The sequence below is a fragment of the Phodopus roborovskii genome, unplaced genomic scaffold, assembly GCF_943737965.1.
Source record: "Phodopus roborovskii unplaced genomic scaffold, PHOROB, whole genome shotgun sequence".
Classification (NCBI taxonomy): domain Eukaryota; kingdom Metazoa; phylum Chordata; class Mammalia; order Rodentia; family Cricetidae; genus Phodopus; species Phodopus roborovskii.
The window spans coordinates 1-21,620 of NW_026125100.1; the positions used below are offsets into that span (position 1 = coordinate 1).

The 21,620-nt window shown below is 43.0% G+C and overlaps 1 protein-coding gene across 1 annotated transcript in view; it reads right to left on the bottom strand.

The window, feature by feature from the left end:
• Positions 1 to 19,316: 19,316 nt before the first annotated feature.
• Positions 19,317 to 21,620, bottom strand: part of LOC127225920 (protein shortage in chiasmata 1 ortholog-like) — an 83,438-nt gene continuing 81,134 nt past the window's right edge. Inside the window, 2 exon segments of the mRNA XM_051189572.1 lie at positions 19,317 to 19,477; positions 21,422 to 21,620. Coding sequence (XP_051045529.1) covers positions 19,377 to 19,477; positions 21,422 to 21,620 — 300 coding nt within the window. The 3' untranslated portion in view covers positions 19,317 to 19,376.

Genomic DNA, 21,620 nt, shown 5'->3' on the forward strand with positions numbered 1-21,620 from the left:
CTTTGGGATTCTGAAATGATATATTATTTAGAGTTCTATAAACTTTAGGTGGAAATGTTTTATGTAACTTCTTTGAGTTATGGAGAATCATATAATTAGCACACATTGCTGGTTATTATCTGTGAACAAAAAATTTTTTGTCGTATAAGGACCAGGATAAAAATAACAGTACCTCAACACTTTCCAAGACTTCTCTGGTTGACTTTATTATTCTAGTTTCATTTCTTTTACTGTGACAAAGACCCTGACAAAAAGCAACACAAGGAGGAAAGGGCTTATTTGGCTTACAATTCTAGGTTGCAGTCAATCATTTTGGGAAAAGACTGAAACTCAAACAGCTGAATTATATCACACCCATAGTTAAGAGCAAGGAGAGAACTGTATCTTTGCCTCCCCATATTGTTCAGCATTTCCTTGCTAGGGAAGGGTGCTGCCTAGAGTTAGCTAGGTCTTCCTACATCACGTATCAAGACAATCCACCAGACATGCCCACAGGCCAACCTCATTGAGGCACTGTTCCCAATTAACTTTAGGTTGTATCAAGTTGACAATGAAAAACTGTGTGTCTTTGGGGATTGTGTGGGTCTTTTTTATTTCTGTGTTTGTAGAATATTGTTCTTGTGGGAGTGTGGACACAGTCATTGCATGAACCGAGGTGGACTCTTAGAGAAAGATGGCAGTCTTTCCCCTCAAGTCACTGTACTTTAAGATCTCAGGATGAAGGAAAGGCCATCGCTTGATACAGTGACCATACTTCGCAATACTCTGCCCATCTTCCACCCACACCAAATCTCCCCATTTTGGAAACATCTAGAGAAGACTAGAGGCCCTTATAGCTTCACTAGTGTAGGGAGTAGGTGGGTTCGTTGTGAGAGCATAGTGTTCATTGCTGCCATTCATTATCATCAGCTCACGTAATTGAGGTCTGAAAAATTGCCCTTTGGATTTTATTCGTATAAATACCTTCATAACAAAACTGCTATTAGCCCTTTCTTCATTGGTGTATTACGAATTCTCCAAGTTCTATAAATTATAAGTTGCTGCCTTTCATGAATTGATAGGATCAACATAGTAAAATTGGCTATCCTATCAGCTAAAGATGAAAAAGCAGTCCCGTTATTCCCCATCAGAATCCCAGCACAGTTCTATACAGACCCTGAAAGGATAATACTCCAACTTCATATGGGGGAATAAAAAAAAGATAGCTAAAACAATCCTGAGCTCTGACTTCAAGCTGTAATACAGAGTTATAGTAATAAAAACGGGATAGTGTCAGCATAAAAACAGACATGTTGATCAGTGGGATGAATTGAACACCGAGATATAAATCCACACACCTATGGACACCCAATTTTTTGATAAGCCAAAAGGATACAATTTAAAAAAAAAAAAAAAAAAAAAAAAAAAGCATCTTCAACAAATGGTGCTGGTCTAACTTGTCTGCATGTAGAAGAATGCAGATAGATCATATCTATGACCTTGAACAAAACTCAAGTCCAAGTGGACCAAAGATATAAATCCAGATAATTGAACCTGATAGAAGAGAAAATGGGGAATGGCCTTGAACACATTAGCACAGGACACCACCCCCTGAACTGAAAACATTGATAATGCAGGTAATAAGATCCAATAAATAGGACTACTCAGTAGGACAAAATGGTAGCCTATAGAATGGGAAAAGGCTTTCATCAATTCTGCATATAATAGATGGCTAATATCCAAAATATATTTAAAAAAAACTCAAGAAACTAGACATAACAAGCCCTTACAATTTAGAAATGGAGGCCAATCAGGCATCGTGGTGCACACCTCCCAGCACCTGGGAGGCAGAGGCGGGTGGATCTCTGAATCTGGGGCCAGCCTGGTCTACAGAAGTAGTTCCAGAACAGTCCAGGGCTACACAGAGAAACCCTGTCTCAAAAAACAAACACCAGTGACTGTTCTTGCTGGCTCAGAAAACTGAGACCCAATCTACCAGCTATACCACTTGGGCATGTTATGTCCAAGTCTCAAGATAACCCCAAAGATCACCAAGGAGTCCGAATTCATATGCAAAATCAAAGAGCCTTTATTCAAGCTTGAGCTTGGGCCCTCAGAGGGCCTAGAAAGCCCAGTTGGGGTAGGTTTTTTTTTTGTTTTGTTTTGTTTGTTTTTATCATAGCAGGGGTTGAGGTGAGGGGGTTTTCATCTTTTTGGACACTTGATTGGTTGACATTTGCCTAGGGGTGTGTTTTGGCGAAAGGGGATAGGTGTGTGCTGGGCTTAGAGACATCTGGTGCTCTTACTTTAACAGTTGGAACTTTAGGTATTTTCCCATGAAATGCTGATCAGTCTATTCCTGGGTAATGCCAATTTATGGTTGCCTACTGTAAAGTGAAACTTATTCCTACTTCAATGGCTGGGGGTCTGTAAAGCTAGTCATGGTGATAGTCTGGTTAAGTTGTCTTTGACCTCTTCAGGCACATACCAAAAGGATGGTTCATTGTGCCACAGAGACACTTGCTCAACGATGTTCGTAGCATCTTTAAATATATTAGCAAGAAACTGGACACAACCTAGATGTCCCTCAAACAACAAGTGGATAAAGAAATTGTAGTACATTTGCACAATGTAGTATTACCTCAGCTGTTAGAAGAAAATAACATGGTGAAATTTACAGGCAAATAGAATCAGGAAAAAGAAATCTGAGTGAGGTAATCCAACTTAGAAAGACAAAAATGGTATATACTCACTTATAATTGGATATTAGCTGTTAAGTAAATGATAACCATACTACAACCCATAGACCCAGAAAGGTAACAAGGAGAGTTCTAAAGGGCATGGATCTCTCTGGGAAGGGGAAATCAAATAGATTTTGCACGTGGGAATAAGAATAGGGATCTGCCTGGAGCCAGGGAAATGGAGTGTGAGTACAGGAAGAGAGTACTGGGATTGGAGGGCATTTGAGGGGAGATGTGGAAACCTAGTGCAGTAGAAACTGTGAGGGTGACCCTAGCATAAACTCCCAGTAATGGAGGATATGGCGCATAAACTCCCAGTAATGGAGGATATGGAGCATTAACTGGCTACCTTTAACCATGCAACTTCTGATGGTGGGACTGGACACCAACCCAGCCACAAAACCTTCCACCTATAATCTTATCCTTCTGCTGGGGGTGGGGTGAGGACAGAGGCACAGAACTTGTGGGAGTGGTCAACCAACCAATGACTGGTCTACTCTGAGGTCCACTCCATGAAAGGGGAGCCCATGCCTGACACTGCCTAGATGGATGACCAGGAACCCAAGGCTAGATAGCTCAGAGACCAGAGAGAGAGAGAGAGAGAGAGAGAGAGAGAGAGAGAGAGAGAGAGAGAGAGAGAGAGAGAGGATTCCTAATGATACTCTGTTATAGATCAGTGCCTAGACTAATTGTCATTAGACAGGCTTCCTCCCACAGCAGATGCAGAGACCCACAGCCAAACTTAGGCAGAGCTCCGGGAACCCCATGAAAGAAGGGGAAAGGATTGTAGGAGCCAGAGGGGTCAAGGACACCAAGTAAACAGAATCAGCTAAGCAGGGCTCACAGCTTATGGACTGGTGACAAACGGTGCCTGCATGGGTCTGTGCTAGTTCCCCTGCATATATGTTATGGTTGTTAGTTTGGTGTTCTTGTGGAACTCCTAACAGTGGGAGTTGGGGGGGGTGTCACTCTTGCATGCTCTTGGGTCCCTCTTCCTCATTCTGGGTCACCTCGCCCAGCCTTGGCGTGAGGGATTGTGGTATGAGGGGTTGCGCCTAGTCTTATTGCTTCTTGTTAAGCCTTGCTCGGCTGGTATCCCTGGGAGGAAAATAGGAGCAGTGGGTCTGGGAGAGCAGAGTGGTGTGGCAGGGGGCTGGGAGGTGCAGGGAGGGGGAGGCTGCAGTTGGGATGTAATGTATGAGAAGAATAAATAAGCTGCAGCCTTGCAACACCCGTCAGACCTCCTGCCTGGAATCTAAACACTGAGGCTGGTACACAGGATTCTTTAAACATTCCATGAAAAAGAACAAGCCTAGAGAAGTAGTTTAGTTCTACTGCCTTTATGTTTAGAAACCCCATTGTGTTTCCTTTGGGTTTATTTGGGGGGGAGGTGTGAGAAGAACAGCAAATATCTAACACCTAAACCTTGGAGATGCTGATTGAATGGAAGCCCTAGCTGCCATTTCAAGTGCCATTAATGCCAGCACTCGGGAGGCAGAGACAGGCAGATCTCTTGTGAGTTTGAGGCCAGCCTGGTGCACATAGATATGGGGTGGGGTGAGGCACAAAGGAAACGATTTGGAAACTGGCATATCAAACACAAGCTGATGTTCTCCCAACTACGGATTTAAAGTTTTTACAATAAATATGAGGGTGATTTCTCCAGAGCCCTGGAAGTCTGGCCCATTTGGGAAAGCTTCTACTCCATTAGGTGAAGGGTGACTTTCTGAAAAGGAAGATAAAGTTTGCTTTGGCTTTGTGAAACAGACTCCCTGTGTAGCCCCAGCAGGCTCGAACTTGGAGCGATTCTTCTTGCCTTAACTTCCCAGGTTCACACCACCATGTGCCTGATTCCAAAATCTTAGGTGAGAAGTCACCGTGGTGAAGTACAGTCACCACACAGATAGACAGGTGGAGGTGGCGTACCTTCCTCTTAAGGCGTTCATGACCAAACAGCTGCTTTTCTCAAATCAGAGCATCCCTATTGAAGAACAATAGGAAACAACAGAGGGGGTCAGGAGCAGAGAGTGGGTGCAGGCATGACAGAGGGGCCCAGACTAGACATTCCTGCCTCCTGGCTGACACAGTGTGGCATCATGTTAACCCTGGCAACCCCGAAGTCTTCATGTCCAATATCGTTGCTTTGGTGGTAAGTGCTGTGCAGATGACTCTCTCACATGGACACCTCGGTGTTAAACATTTCCAGCGCCTTAGGGTCTGCAGATATCAATATCACTCTTTATCCTGAACCAAACTCCACATTATTCTTTCCTACTCATCTCAGGTCCTTGCCTGTCTCCTGATTCTGAGTGCCAGCATCTGTCCTGGCTTCTGCTGCAGAACCCTTTGACCCTTTCCTTCACATTTCGTAACCACTGTGAAATACTATTTAGTCTTCCGGCACCCTCCAGCCTGATTCATACCCTTACAGCCCTATCCATAACTGCATTCCAGCTACTTTTCCCACCAAAATGACAAAAACAAGTCTACTTTTTTTGCTTTTAGTTTTCAGTGATTCTGATTTTGGATGAGCAGCTTTGGGTCTTCTGTTATCTACCAATGCCCTTGTGTGTGTGTGTGTGTGTGTGTGTGTGTGTGTGTGTGTGTGTGTGTTTGTGTGTGTGTGTGTGTGTTTTGCATTTATCCACTCCAGTGTGCGTCACTTCCCCTCCACACTGGAATGTTTCCTTTTCCTCTTAGCCATCTGCATAGCATGTGCTCAAGGTCCAGGTCTCACTGCGGAGAAGCCTTTCACCCCTCAGACTGAGCTGTGCACTGAGTTCTCTGGCTTTTCTTTTTAACACACGGCTGTTCTATTCGGTCCTTGGCAGTCTAGGAGTATATTCCCACCTCCTTGCTATGCCCTTAGTACCAAAGAAGCTTTCAGCTAGAGAGGGCTCTCAGCCTAGCTCCTATCACTAGGCAGGTTTTACAACATAGCTCACAAAAGTTATACAGGATGGGCTGGAGAGATGGGCCCCAGTTAAGAACACTGGCTGCTCTAGAAGAATAACCTGGTTGGGTTCCCTAGTCCCACATCACGTGGTTCAGAGCAGCCTGTAATTCTAGCTCCAGGGGATGCCATGCCCGTCTCTAGCAGAAACACAGGAATATGTACACACACATTTAAAAACTATATAAAGAATATAGGAGATTTCAATCTCAAGGCATTTAAAAGATGGAAGACACCATATTTTATTTTTAAAATAAAAAACAAATGCAAGTTGTATAATAATTGTGGCATAAATACAGGTCTCTCAGTGAGAAATTGTTAGTGCATATCATAAGACACAGTACATGTCATAGGAAAGTTTAAATTTTTCACATTTTTTTTTTTAAATAAAAGATGATTGCTGGGTGGTAGTGGTGCATGTTTTGAAATCCCAGCACTGAGGAGGCAGAGGCAGGTGGATCTCTGAGTTTAAGGCCAGTCTGATCTACAAGTTGCAGGACAACCAGGGCTACACAGAGAAACTGTCTTGGGGAAAGAAGAAGAAAGAAAAAGGAAGGGAGGGAGGGAGGAAGGAAGGGAGGAAGGAAGGAGGACAGTTTTCTAACCCACATTATTTTTAAACTTAGTTTTTATCTGTAAGGATTCAGGCATTATGCTGGTCTTCCCCTGTCACAAGGGTTCCATGGTTGCATAGTCCCCATGCAGGTGCAAAGGACCCTTTAAAAGAAAGACCCCGTCCACGTACACCTTCTTTCTTCTCTCTCTTTACCTCTCTTTTTTCTGCTCTGTTCTCCTGGGGCAGACAGGACTTCTCTTGTCTCTTCTGTCCTCTCTCTGTCTCTGTGCCTCTTTACCTCTTTTCTCTTTCCCTCCCCCTTTTCCTTTCTAATAAAACTTTTCACTTAAATCTGTCTTCCTGGCATGTCCCCCTCGATTCCATCCACCCCCACCCTCCACCCCCCACCCCTACCCTCCATCCCCCCATCCCCCACCTGCCATGGAATCTGCCAAGGTTCCTGTCTCGCTTTATCATAACATTTTCATCATGAAAAAGAGAAATAAAAGGGCAGGAAGGGCATGACTGCTCCTAGGTGGAGGGAGGCAGTTAACTGTAGATATGTGGGAGAGCATAGTCAGAGGCAAGGAGAGTTAGGGTGGACATGACCCTGTCTGGATTATACAGGGAAGGGACTCTGGGGGAAGGGGCAGCCCAGCCCCTGGGCTGAAGAGTTCAGGGTAGAGGGGGATCTCCTACAGATTTTTGTAGCTGGTTTGATTTTGTAGTGGTAGCACCTAGTTTTAATCAGTCTTTTGTCTCAACTATCCGTTGAAATAAATATGTAAATCTTGCCTGAGAGTTTCCTAAATGTGCAAAGCCTGTGCAAACTTGGTTGGGGGAGAATTTGGCAAACCAGGTGCCCCTTAATTGAAAATTTGCATTTGGCATTGTCCCTTTGGGGATAAAAGGTTTTTGTATACAGAAATTAACTTGTTAAAGGTATGAATAGGATAATAATAAAAAAGCCCTTTGTTAAGGACGGCTAATGACTGAGCCCCCTGAAGCTGGAAAAGGCTAAAATTCATCCTTATAGTGCCTCTGTGTCTTCCACAGACCCATGTGAAAGGGAGGGATATGCCAGGGAGAACCTGGCAACCAGGTCTGCTTTGGTATGTTAGATACCTCAGCCATCTGTCCCTGGTTTGAAACTTAAGGCTCAGTTATTTATTACTCAGCCAGTGAAGTCATGGGATCACAGGCATGTGCCCCCAGGTTTGGCATAAATATTGATTCTACTTTTAGCATGCTGCCTAGGAAGTAGGGCAGAAACACAATTTGTATATTAATTGTGGTATTAAGTAATAAGGTAGTCAATAAATCAAGATCTGGTTGTGCAATGGTAAGAACCATTGCCTTAAGGCCTTTAAATTAAAAAATTGTTTATACTACCTCTTCTTACTTTTACAATACCTCAGTTATTCTTTGGAAAAATAATTTTCCACTGTGATGTTTGACTGGGTGTCTTAAGTTTGGGTTCTTCGGGGAAACACCCTGAGAGGGAGGTTTGCATGCTGAAAGTTCATGGGAACAGGCCCTTCTAGTTAGTCCTTGTTATGAAATCCAGTACCTTGTTATGGCACCCCAGATGGAGCTCCAGAGTTGGGGTGGTCCATAGGACTGCCTCAGTTTGAGGGGCTTGAGAATGGGGGAAAAAATCTCCCTGAATGGAGTTTGGCTACTGGGTGTGTTTGTGTGTGTGTGTGTGTGTGTGTGTGTGTGTGTGACTTCGTCCAGATAGGGAGGACTTGGCAACAGGGAAATTGGGTAAGTCAGCAACGAATACTTTGTGAGCCACGATTGGGTTAAGGATGTGGTTAAGGGCTTTGTGGCTGCTACATTGCAGGTCAGCTACTTCCTCAGCCCAATCCCCAATTGCTGGATTCCGTGACAAGGACTAATTAGAAGGGCCGGTTCCAATAGACTGTGTGTCTCGACTCCCAAATTACAATTATGAGGTAGCAACAAAAATGACTTTATGATTGAGAGTCACTACATAAAGAGCTGTATGAAAGGGTCGCAGCATTAGGAAGGTGGAGAACCACCACCAGTTTAAGGGAAGGGTGATTCAGTACAAACCAGGGGGATCTGTTTGGGGAATTCCTTCCCCACCACCATAAGAAAAGAGGTATTTTGGTTCTGGGTTGTCTAGGCAGGATTAAAAGAAAATATGGATTTTCTTGGCAGCACCGCTGAGTCTATCCACATGGAAGCTCTTGAGCCCACCACTCAACCCAGAGCACTGCTTTAAAGTCTCTGGGCTTTACATTTAGCAAGCCCACCCTATAACTGCCTTTTTTTTTTTTTTTTTTTTTTTTTTTTTTGTTTAGTTTGTGCTGACAGGATGGAGTACAAGAATGGCGGCATAATCATATAGTAGGTGTAAATAAACAAAACCCCCCAAAACCTCAGGTTAATGATCCCAGTTTTGTAAAACAAATGTGCACACTAAAAGAAGAAACTCAGGACAAGACTGGGAACAATGGTCATAGTTACAGGGTGAAGGGGCTGGTGTAATTTTATTCGTTATGTTCCAACAATACCAGGCTGGGGTTCTTTTTTTTTTTTTTTTTTTTTTTCTTTTTCCCAACTAGCAGGTGGGGGAAGGATTATTTAAATAAATAAAAAAATAAAATAAAAGGACCCAGCTTCAATTCCCAGCGCGCATAGCAGGATTTTCTTGAACTTGTCTTTTCATGGAAATACTACCGCGCCCTGCCCTTCCTAGAGTAGGCGCCATCTAGGTTTGTAGTGAGGCAGCTGCAATGAAGCAGCTCAGCTCGCGACCCCAGCGCCCGGACATCGGGGCGGGGCGGGCGGGGCGGGCGCGGCGGTTTCCCCGCCCCGCGGAGACACCCGGCTCGGCCACGGTTCCGCCCAGCCCGGCCCGCTGCGCGCAGTCTTTGCCGCCATGTCTTCCGGGGCGAGCGTGAGCGCCCTGCAGCGCCTGGTGGAGCAGCTCAAGCTGGAGGCCGGCGTGGAGAGGATCAAGGTGAGCGTCCGCCCAACCGGACCCCGGTGCCAGCCCCGCCGCCCACGGAGCGGCTCGCAGGAGGCCGCGGCCCTGTGGAAGTGGCCGCTGCCCGAATAGGCGCGCGCCGGGGCCTCGGGTGCTCGCGAGCTGTGCGTGGTCGCGGGGTAGCTCTGGGCGCGATCCCCGGGCCAGCTCTGGAGACCCCACGGATGCGCCCCGCGACGCAGCCAGTCCCAAGACGTGGCCACGGTCCGAGGGCTGCGTGGGCGTGTCCACCGCAGGCCGGTGACACGCTGGCGGCCTGGACCCTGCCTGACCCGCGGCAGCCGGAGGATGCTGTTCAGGGGATGGGCGAATGAGAGTGAGAGGGAGGAAGGATGCTCAAGCTGGAGGATGGGGAGGGAGAGTTTAGGGAAATGAGTTCCATTTTGGATCTGTGGATTTTAGATATCCAGGAGCCTTTTAGCCGTGTGGACAGAAGCCCACAGCACAAGGCCAAAAGAAGTCATTAAAATATATGCGTGAAATAGACAAAGAGCAGAACTTGTAGATTGCCACCAGGGACAATTCAAAAGAGATTGCCCGGAGAAGGCGAGGGAAGGATTATTTAAATAAATAAAAAAATAAAATAAAAGGACCCAGCTTCAATTCCCAGCGCGCATACGCACGCGCATGGAGGCTCATGAACATAGCCAGTGTTTACTCAGTTTGCTTGGTGTGTGATTAGCAGCTAATGTGGTTTGTAGTGTGTGGATAGGAATGGATCATGGCATGCACCATCATGGTAGTCAATTTCCTTAGTAGTCTTATTAACACTGGACCTGGCTGGCGGTAAACAAACAAATTAACCAATAAACACAATTTTTTTTCAGATAGCCAGGTCTAGAAGTTTGTAAAGAGGCAGCCATGGAGTACAGAGAAGGCCAATAAAGTGTAGTAGCCAACTCGACTTCGTTAAGAGGCCAGGCAGGTTTAAAAAAAAAAATCAAGTTTCAAAGAGGAAATAACTTTTTTTTCCTTCAGAAATAAGAAGGGTTCGGGGGTTGATAGGAGAATAGATTTATTTACTTTTTGTCAAGGGATGAAACCAAGGGAGTTGAGGTGAATGTAGAGGAGACACGGTTTGGGGTGGCATCTTCAGTTCTATGTAGAGTGCCTCTGATCATGGGTTACTGGATGTGGAAGTGGCAGTCTTGTGAAACAGGAAGCTGAGTTTACTTCTCGGACGGCGGAACGGGAACTAGCAAAGGGTGGAGGAAGCGCTGTCCACAGTGGCACACTGGCCTAAGCAATCACATCTTACTGAAATAGGAGGACTGTGCTACTTGCAGTTCCTTTTTCCTTGCCGGCTTTTGACCACCAAGGATTCTGAGGGCAGAAAGCACATGGAGGTTGATCCAGATGGTGGGTGTGCCAGAATGTAGGGGTGGGGTCAGAGGCCAAGGAGCTTGAGGGTCTGGCAGGAAAAGGCTGAACCCAGTCTACTTGGAGGGCAAGCAGTCCAGCCTTTTAGTGACGACGAAGACATCAGGAACAGCGGCACCTGGTGGTTACTGTGTGGTCAGGGCAAGAGAATCACAGCTTCACCCTGGATGATTGAAGTTGTGGTCCCTGGCTTGTTTGAGGAGAGAACACAGGGAACTAAAACTAGAGTTGTTCAGTGTTTAGTATCAGACCTGGAAGGAAGATGGAATCAATGTCTCTCAGCTTGTGGACATTCTCTAGGGAAGAGACTAAGCTACACTTGAGAAAGGACCGTGGATGACACACACTGGGCAGTCAGGAGAACTTGGCAGCACTTTAAGTCACATTACATAGTCAGCTTCATTTTCAGGGCCAAGAACTAGGAAGTTCTTGGCACACTTAGACATACCATAAGCCAGACTGTGGTCTCCCAGCATCCCTCCCCAGGCACTGGTCTCCCAGCATCCCTCCCCAGGCATTGGTCATCTAGCATCCCTCCCCAGGCACTGGTCTCCCCAGCATCCCTCCCCAGGGACTGGAAAGCCTGCTGTCTCAAGGACTCCTCTGGAGAGGCCTCTGAGAAGTTCCTGAGTCAGATAACCCAGGTGGAACTGCTTATAGGTTTGGGGTTTGTCTTCTGTCACCAAGTTTCCCTTGACCCTGCTGAGAGCGGCTCACCTCTCTTACAGGGCTTGTTTTCTCTGGGCATCCCCATTCCCTTTGTCACCATAACCCCTTTCTCTAAGCGTCCTGGGAGAGACCCCACCCACCACATGTGCAGTTCACCTGTCTCTGATACACAGCAAGCGTGGGCATGATTGGTTCTGCATTTCTTTGAGTTAATAACATATGAATTATAATTATATTTATATTTATAAATTATAATTATAATTAATGTGAAAACATCAGAGTTTCTATTGATGGAAAAATTAGCTTAAACATTAGTCTGGTTATATTGTATTTTATATACTAACAACTAAAATTTTTAGTACTGAAGGCAAATCCCTAAGGCACTTGAGAACTTGGTAGCATCTGTAAGCATATGGTAAACAGCTGTAACAGAACAGTATTAGTCTGTTTTCTGTTTGCCAATAGTCAAGCACCACATACAGACTAACATAAAGAGGGTCCAAGGTCTAGGGGGTTAGATCTCCTGGTGGCCTTTTAGGGGGATCATTTCCCAAGGCAGCACAGGGTTTTTTGTTTGTTTGTTTGTTTTTTGTGATGGGAGTCAGGGAGCATGTGTCAGGGAGCATGTTTGTCCCTCAGGCCTCCTTCAGGTGGAGTCTCCAGGATTTAGTCATGGGGAACTCCACCCTGATGACCTTATCTAATCCCAACCTCCTCCCAAAGATGAGCCTTCAAGCAAACACCATATGTAATGGTTTAACTTTCACCCAAATAGTGGCTCATAGCCATCTATCTATAAGTGTAGTCTAGAATCTGATGCCCTCTTCTGGTGTGCAGATGTACATACAGACAAAACACCCATGCACATCAAATACATAAAAAGGTTCCCACCCTTCATAGTGAAAATTAAATTTCAACATCTAAGCCTTGGAGTATACACTCAAACCATGGCTAAAACATAATAGCCCTGTTTTATTGATGATGATGAGGAGGAGTAGTACTGTTATTCTTGTATATTGTGCTCAGGACTCACTCCAGGACCTCACTTTTGTTAGGCAAGCATTCCACCACTGAGCTCCACCTCACCTCCAGAGACCACATAATCTTAACCAGCAAGCGGTACTTTCGGAAAATCATAGTAGAACAATTCCATCACTTGTTTGGCACAGACTGGACTAAGGTCAGGCCTTGTTCATGTGGCAAATTTAGATTATCAGTGCATGTTTCACGTAGTAGACATTTGTACTGGGCGCTTGAAAATGAGCCATTTCCTTACCAGTTCAGTCTCAAAACTAGAGTTCTAAATGGATCAGAGTTGTAGTTTTTCCTTTGCTAAAGCAAACCAGACACACCTGAAACTCCACTGTAGACTGCAGTCTTTGCTGGGAATGAGTGACTGGCATCAGCCTTGGATAATGACAACAGTACCCCGCCTCACGCTGTCTAGTGCCTGCCACTGGGCCTGGCTGTGAGCAGGGTGTTCTACTGTGCTTTGTCTCAGGTCTCTCAGGCAGCCGCAGAGCTTCAGCAGTATTGCATGCAGAATGCCTGCAAGGACGCCCTGCTGCTTGGCGTTCCAGCTGGAAGCAATCCCTTCCGGGAGCCCAGATCCTGTGCTTTACTGTGAAGACAGGTGAGTCAGGATGCACTGTGCCATCTTGGGGCCATAGTGTTATCGTGGGCAACAGAGGATTAAAAAAAAAAAAGTCAAAATGCTAGACTTTGCCCGATGGGTGATTCTGGACTGTAGTTTCCCTGCTCATGAAAGAGGTCTAGCTAAGAGAAGCTCTGTTCTCTTTGGGACTATCTGTGACATGCCTTATGCACAAAAGCTCTTTAACTGAGCTGACTGCAGTATTTCTTTTTCTTTCTTTCTTTTTCAAGACAGGGTATCTCTGTGTAACAGCCCTAGCTGTCCTGGAACTCGATCTGTAGACCAGGTTGGCCTTGAACTCATAGAGATCCGCCTGCCTCTGCCTCCGGTGTGCTGAGATTAAAGGCATGAGCCACCACCACCTGCTGTGCAGTATTTACCTTAATTCCCTGTCTGCTATCTGGTGTTTCTAACTGACTTGCATCTTTTGGGACTAAGAATTTAACAGAGGGACTAACTTTGTCTGCCTTGGGCTGTGATTTCTCCCTTGTTTTTGTAGCTACTCGTGTGTGTGTGTGTGTGTGTGTGTGTGTGTGTGTGTGTGTGTGTGTGTGTGTGTGTCTGCCTGTCTGTCTGTCTGTCTGTCTGTCTGTCTGACTGAAGGAGTTTTAACAGTTTTATTCATTAGAATGGCATGGCATGAGTTTGAATGTTTTGCATTAAGGTCTTATATGTCCACAAGTTTTTAAAAATTGTATTGATTTATGATAAGAATGAAGTTTAAATCCATTAGGGAAAATGAAAATTATAAGCATTTCTATGGAAGGAAGTACAATCTCAAATGTTAAAAAGCTTACCAAAACCAACTGCATGAGGAACCAGCATCTGAGCACCCAGAACCAGGGAACAGGAAAAAATGAGAGAAGGGCTGAGTCAAGAGACTGGATCAGGAATAAGAGCTCTCAAAGGCATCTATAGAAACCGCAGTTCACAGCAAGGAACAAGCAAACCTGACCAAGAATGAGACCCAGGATGCAACAGGAAACAGCTCAGAATAAAAACCAAAAAACCCACAACCCAAATCTCCAGATTTTAACCCAGATGCTACCCCCTGACAACTCCCCTTCCCCCCCCAGCAGATTCAGAATGCATGTAGGTCAAACCCAGGTAAGAACTGCAATGTAGATTTTCAGAGCTGTTCACCCAGGAGGCCAGCGTTAGGGAAATACTTTGTTAACATACCTGTTGACATGAAAAGGTAGTATGTCAAGGGAGAGCTTATGCAAGGTATATTTTCAAAGAATGAGCAGAACCTCAGGCTTCTTAGTGAGTGGATCTAAATGACTGCCCTCACAGTCCCCCTGGAGCTCTGAGGAAGGACAGTTCCACTGTGTCAAGCTGCCCTGTTCCACTGCGGACAATAAACTGGTATTTCCTTCATCACCTCCTGCAAGCCGTAGTGCTACAAACACTTCATAAAAGAATCCTCTTTAAAACATGCGGGGCAGACAGGGCAGGCTGCCAGTGTGCACATGGTCAGGTAGTGAGTGTCCTCCCTGCTTGTCCACCTTGGCTGCCTCTGTGTCAAGAGGACATTCTTCTTACTCACACCTCCATATTTCCTGGTGTGGCTTCGTGTAGGATATAGTAGAAATGTAGATATGATAGATATGTAGAAAATGTTATGAATGGGACAATCTCTGACTTTTGCCTACCCGCCAACCTAAAAACTTTAAAAAGAAGTAAAAACTGGGCGAGTTCAAGCCCAACCTGGACACAGATTAATAATTAATTAGTCTTGGGGCCAACATACTTCACATTTTGTATGTACACAGTAAATGATCATCTTTACATATTTGTGAAAGAAAATTGTTCATATTGAGTTAGGAGCTGATTCTGCTATCAGGCACATTTTACGCACCGAAGTAAGTGGTGCATTGGGTTGCTAAGGTAACTGTCTTACACTGATACTGTGGTTCTCCATTTACAAAGTACTGTCATGGTGCAGTTTGTCCAAGGGTGAGGCTTACATATTTTATCGTATGCGTATACTATTTTCTACTTTGTGTCCTATGAAATGATGAAGTTACTTTACAAGTCAATCTCACGAAAGTGAAAACCAACCAAACTGTCTCCACAGGGAAGGAAGAAGTTCGCTGGGGAAGCACATGGCGATGGATGACTGCGCCACGTCCCAAGAAATCAGTGTTCAACAGCTAAATCCCTTTCTCCCTTGCCTGGTCCTAGAGCCGAGTTCTACAGGAATTAGTTTGTTTTAACCTCACCACCAAATTTACTAAGCTGCATCCCTTCCCTCACAGAACCTGCGATGTTCTGCCTGGGATATAGATGTGTTTTACTTACTGGGTATTTGCATTTTAGGAGGGGAAATGTTTATTTTCAAAAAACTGAGTGTTTCCTAACATTTTTATAATGTAATAAAAAAATTTGTTCTTAAGAATTTTACAATTACTAAATGAAGACAAAGTATAAAATTAGGGGAATAATTGATATCCTGATTTTTTTTTTTTTTTTTTTTTTTTTTTTAAGGAGACCATTTCTTTCCTTAATAAGATATGGTCTTTCTTTGACAGTAGACTTGGGAGATGCTCCTTAGCCAACTGTAGCATTAGGGTGCCCATCCTGAGATTGATTAGATCTTTCTTTAGTCCCTTGAGTTTACAATTGTGTTTGTAACTCTTAGAAATGTGTGTATGCCTTTAAAAAAAAAAAAAAAAGTTTAAAACGTGACCTACACTGAGAACATTGCATGAAATTGGTTAAAAACAAAATGAAAATATTACAACCTAAAAGAATTAATGTCACAAGTATGTTATGGGGTAATGTGCCTTTGATTTAATTTGGGGGATACTTTTAGAAGGAAAGTTTGTGTTTATAATAATCTTTGAAGAACTTGGAAATAAAATTTTTGCCTAATTCATCATTTTCCACGACAACAGTATTTTGTGTTTGGTTTTGTCTTTGGGGATTCCATAGATTTTGTTTGTTTCTGAGTTGGAGTGTTGCACACACTGAGTGGGATTTGGGTTTGAAATCCCTATAGAATGTCTCCAAAAAGTAGGTGTAAACATAACATGAAAAACAACCCCCAATTACCAGCCACAGCTGTTCTCCGGAATAGCTCTGAAGGGCATTCACCCATGAATAAGTAAGTGGGAATACAAGGACATGGGTTGGATTACAGTGGAGAAAATGGAAGCCATTAGTTGAGCCCTTCTTTAATTTAAAGCATCATTCAGATATCAATGATTGGATTCCACATTAATCATAATTTGGGTGTCCTTTAGATGCTTCTATTATCTGTTTAATTTTGTCTGAAATTTTACACTATCAATTTTTCTTCTTGAACCACCTCTTTCCTATTATCAGCATTATATATGTCCTATTCTTTGTCTGAATTAACAAGAATTTTAATCATTCCAAATTTTCATTAAAATCAAAATTCTCTCTGAATCCACTTTCTCCTTCAGTAACGCTACACAAGATCACTGAAACTACAGACATTATACAGATGTAACTGTCCTGAATATAAGCAAATCAGATACAGTAGAGTATTGAGAGGTGACCCACAGAAGCTGGTTTAACATAAGGGAATCTGCCAGGGTAATTCACTGTAAAGAAGGGATCCTGGGCCAGAAAGTTCCCTGGGGAAATCCAGTCCTGGTTCTTGCTTCCTCTCTCAAGCATGGAGAATGAAAACTCCCTTATGGTTAGTGAGACTGCTTTGGGAGATGCTGAATTAAACAACATGATTTTTAAAAACAAAGTAAATTTTGAAAATGGCATACTGAAACCTATTTGTATGCAAATTAAAAAACAAATGCTGAACTTGGGGGAATTATATATGCTCATTATATTAATTTGTCCCTAAATGTATCAGTTATGTTAATGAGGAAATATATTAATATGCCTTTGCACTATCATTGCACTCTAGGAATTGAACTCAGATGGATTTTGATTTATTTTAATTGTCGCTAGTTTCCATTTGCTATGGTAATCTTCCATGAGAATGTTTGCAATAATAAAAGTGAGGTTCTGTAATATTCTTTTTTGCAGTATTAGATTTTGGTACTTGTTATATTCATTACAAAATATAATGTGGAAATGTTTTTCTAATGCTATAGAAAAGTTTTAGCAGCATTAAATTACCTACTTTTTAAAAGTAAGCTATAGAACCAGGCAGTGGTGGCGCATGTCTTTAATCCCAGTATTCAGGAGGCAGAGGCAGAGGCAGGTGGATCTATGTGAATTGAGGCCAGCCTGGTCTACAGAGCAAGTTCTAGGATAGCCAGGACTATGTAGAACCCCTCCCCCAGAAAAAGAAAAGCCATAGAAAAGTGGAGTTGGGAGTTTAACACTAAAAATTTTAATTAGTAACAAAAATATTGGAGTCTAAATCTAAACAAAGTGAAAACAGTTTTATGTACCTAAGCTGGTTAAGGAGAATACATTATTACATAGGGCTTCATCTTGAAAAAGACTGACATCTGCTTCTGGATCTGCAGCCCTTTGGGCAGCCCATGTAATTGCTGATTCCAACACTTTCTGTGTGAGGAAAAGAACAAAAAAGAGACAGAGAAGCACAAGTAAATATAGAAGTAGAGGTTACAGACAGGAACAGAAAGTGAAGGAGAGAATGCAGGAGTGCTCACCAGAGAACAGGTTACTGAGCTGCTGGGAGCATGGGTCAAGCCTCATGCCAGGCTTTCTTTGTGCCTTCCTACCAAGCACATTTTAGTGGGTGCAACGTGACAATTTCCTTAGTCTTTTTTCCTCTTTAAGACAAGCTTTCGTGTATTCCAGGGTTGGTATCAAATTAGCTCTGTAGTCAAGGATCATGACTTCTTTGACTTTGGTGTGCTCAGTTTAAGAGTTCCTGGGAACCAAACCCAGAGCTTTGAATGGCAGGCAGTCAATGTACCCACAGAGCCACTTCCTAGAACCTCGCCATAGTTTCTTGTGAACAAAGTCATGCATCAGGAAATGTGGAGTTCATGCTGGCTCGAGTTTTCCCCATATGTATAGAATCATTTTTGAGCAAACTGGAATTGCCCATTTTCACTATGTTATGGACCACTCTCTGTCAGAGCACACTATTTTCTTTGAAATATTTCAAGGTATTCTATACTCTAAATTGTTTACTTTGCCCTCTCTCCTGGTAGCAAATTGTCTATAATTTTTAACTATTACAAGTTGTACTTAAAATAGATTCCATGTATTTATATAGTTGGTATTTAAGTTCTTTACAAAAAAAAAAAAAAAAAAGATTTACTTATTATGTATACAGTGTTTTGCCTGCCTGCCAAAAGAGGGACCAGATCTCATTACAGATGGTGGTGAGCCACCATGTGTGTGCTGGGAATTGAACTCAGGACCTTTGGAAGAGCAGCCAGTGCTTTTAACCTCTAAGCCACTAAGATAAATTCTTAGTGATATAATTTCTGAGCCCAGCTATATAGTCATTTTACATATTATAAGCAGGTGCCTGAACTGAGCTCTAAAAGGTTGCACAGACAATGTAGTCTTCTCTGACATGCTGACCCTAGGCATCTGAATTCTGAACATTTTTGTCACTATGATAGGTAAGAAACAGCAATTTATATAATAGACAATATATCTGTTATATAACCAAACAATGAAACTGCTTATCCTACATGTTTACAAGTTAGTCTTGTTCTGGGAATCATCTTCTGGATATTTTATTTATCCTATTAGGTTTATTTTTTCTCCAGCTTTGAAGGGACACTCTGTACATTAAGAATGGGAATCCCACAATTTAGCTTTGCAAATATTTCTGTTTGCTCTTCTGTTTCTAATTTGTTTAGGGAAACTGTCATGGAACCTCTCTGGTTTCAGTTTTGCCCCTGTCTGGTGTGACTATAAGACTGTGATGGGGTGGGAGCCAAGAGACGGCTCAGTGGTTAAGTGTGCTTGCTGCTCCTACAGAGGACTGGAGTATGGGTCCTAGCACCGCATCAGGTGGCTCACAAACACCAGTAACTAAGGCTCCAGGGGCTCCGATGCCCTCTTTTGGATTCTGTAGGCACTGCATTCAGTATGCACATACCAATGTGCAGACATACACAATTTAATGAGAAAAATTAAATCTTAAAAAAAAAAAAAAAGACTGGTGGGAACTTAGGATAGCTGTGGCCTCCACATACCCTCCCTATGCATACACATAAGTGAAAAGACCAAATCTCTAAAGAGACAAAATTGTGTATGAGCTACACATAAATATGAATACTTTAGTATCTTAGGCTTATTAAGCTAATTGATAAATCAATCAGATTGGATGCAAGTTACAAGACAGAATATATATTATGGAAATTGAATATATGGTAGAAACACTGAGGACATGTATAAATAATGCTGTTGTCTTTTATGCATAATCAATCCTAAATCATTTTGTTACTGGATTATCATAAAGTAGAATCTGGCACATGACACTGTCCTTCTGTCCTTCATAAGAACCTCAGCCGGGTTTGTCCATCCATTCTTCCAGGGACTTTTTCATACGTTAGACGTTGTCTTTTGGGTTGTGGTACTTGTGAGTACATTAAACCTGTCAAAAGAAGAAAAAGGAAAACCATTTTATTGGGATAAGTAACTATGAAAAATGGTTATTATTATTATTATTTTTTAAAAGAACCTGTACCCAATGGCTGTGTTTAAAATCAGCACACACAAGCTGGGCGTTGGTGGTGCATGCCATTAATCCCAGCACTCGGGAGGGGAGAAGCAGTGAATTTCTGTGAGTTTGAGACCAGCCTGGTCTACAGAGCTAGTTCCAGGACAGGCTCTAAAACAATACAGAGAAACACTGTCTCGAAAAACCAAAATAAAATAAAATCAGCACACACATAGACTATGCGAACTTTTCATTAGGCCCAGATTCTGCTATCCTCTCCTGTGAAGTTTAATCTCAAAGTCTCTCCTGGTTCTAATATTTTTAGACAAAACCGTTGGAGATAGCACAGGAAGCTGCTCAGGCAGGCTTCCTTATTCCTGAAGGTTTCTAACACAGGTTAAAATGAGTTTGAGGCTTAGTCTGATTGACTTTCTGTGTGTTACTGAAACTATTCATATCAAGCCATGGTTAGAAGATTACTGCTTGTCAGTTATCAGTCTATTCCTGCTCCTATATTTATCCTCAGTCCTAATATATGACAGGAGGTGACCAGGAATGACTCGCTTTATAAGAACTTATTATATATGACATATTAGCTTTAAATGCTCTAGATTTGAACCCTTATGGAGGTTGATTGACTAGATCAGTTTTTTAAAAGAAGGTAAAAAAATTAAGTTTAGTAATTATTCCTGGAGTATTACATCAGAACTTCATGAGTTAGGTGGCATTATAAACGAGTTTAAAAGTAATATAGTAGGTTAATTATGTCAAAGAGATCACAAGTACACACATACAGGACAAGTGGAAAATTATCTTAGAGCCTTTGGATAAACTTAAGACTGTCAATGTTGACTTGAAAACTGATGTATCTTAAACATTATATGTTGGAGAATATTCAATCAGAACATGAAACCCAAGTTAGCGTTTGCATTGATTAAATAAAATTAGCCTTGGGTCAGGAGGCTGAGTTAGGAACCTGATGACAAAGTGATAAGAGGGTGCCCGGGAGAGAGAGAGATACAGGAAGTAGCAGCGGTGCAGTATTCTCTGGTCCCCCTGAGCTAGCATATTTTCACCCCAGCCTTTGAGTCTCACCTCTTACTTATAAATAGAACAATAGAGATTCAGTTAAAGCTACCTTTAGTTGCAGCGACAGAGCTGGTGCCTGCAGGAACAGAATTCCCCCCAGGCTGCAGCCTGGAGTGGCTGGGCCACTGGCGGTAACTGGTAACTGCGGAGTCACAATTGCTGGCTGAAATAGCAATAGATTAAGGCACAGCTGCTGTGTCAAAGATAAAACAACAATTATATTTGTGTCATGGAAAAGCACGTTAAATAAGCCAATATTTGCTCCAGTGATAGTGAAGGTACCACCATCAAAGACTCATGCTAAATTTCAGAATGAAATTATTTTTTTATTATTAATTATTATTATTATTATTTTGGTTTTTCAAGACAGATTTTCCCTGTGTAGCTTTGGAGCCTGTCCTGGAACTAGTTTTTGTTGACTAGGCTGATCTTGAACTTACAGAGATCTGCTGGCCTCTGTCTCCTGAGTGCTGGGACTAAAGATGTACGCCACCACCATCCGGCTCCATGAAATTACTTTATTAAAGTAATTAGAAACTAGTAAAAACCTACAAACAGATAAAAGTGTATGTGAATGATTTAAAATATATTAACTAGGGGCTTGGGGAGATGGCTCAGCATGTTGAGTGTTTGCCGTGCTGTGCCTGTACCTAAGTTCCAGTATCCATGTAAATGCTGGGTGGGCATGGCAATCCCAGCACTCAGAAGGCTGGAAGGTTCTGGAGCAAGCTGGCTGTACTTTCAGTGAGCTCTAGGTTCTAGCATTGTGTGTGTGTGTGTGTGTGTTACCTGTTGGTGTTTCGTAGTCTCCCCAACTGGATGAAGATACATGGAGCCTTCTCTGTCCTAAGTAGTTCCCAGCTGTTTGGTAGAAATTAAGGCTATTCAATCCTCTTGGGTTTACATTAAAATCAGGAGCATAGAATGAATCCCAGCTGGGAACAGACGGCCGCTCTCTCCCAGCAGTTGAATGTCTGTATGTGAGGGG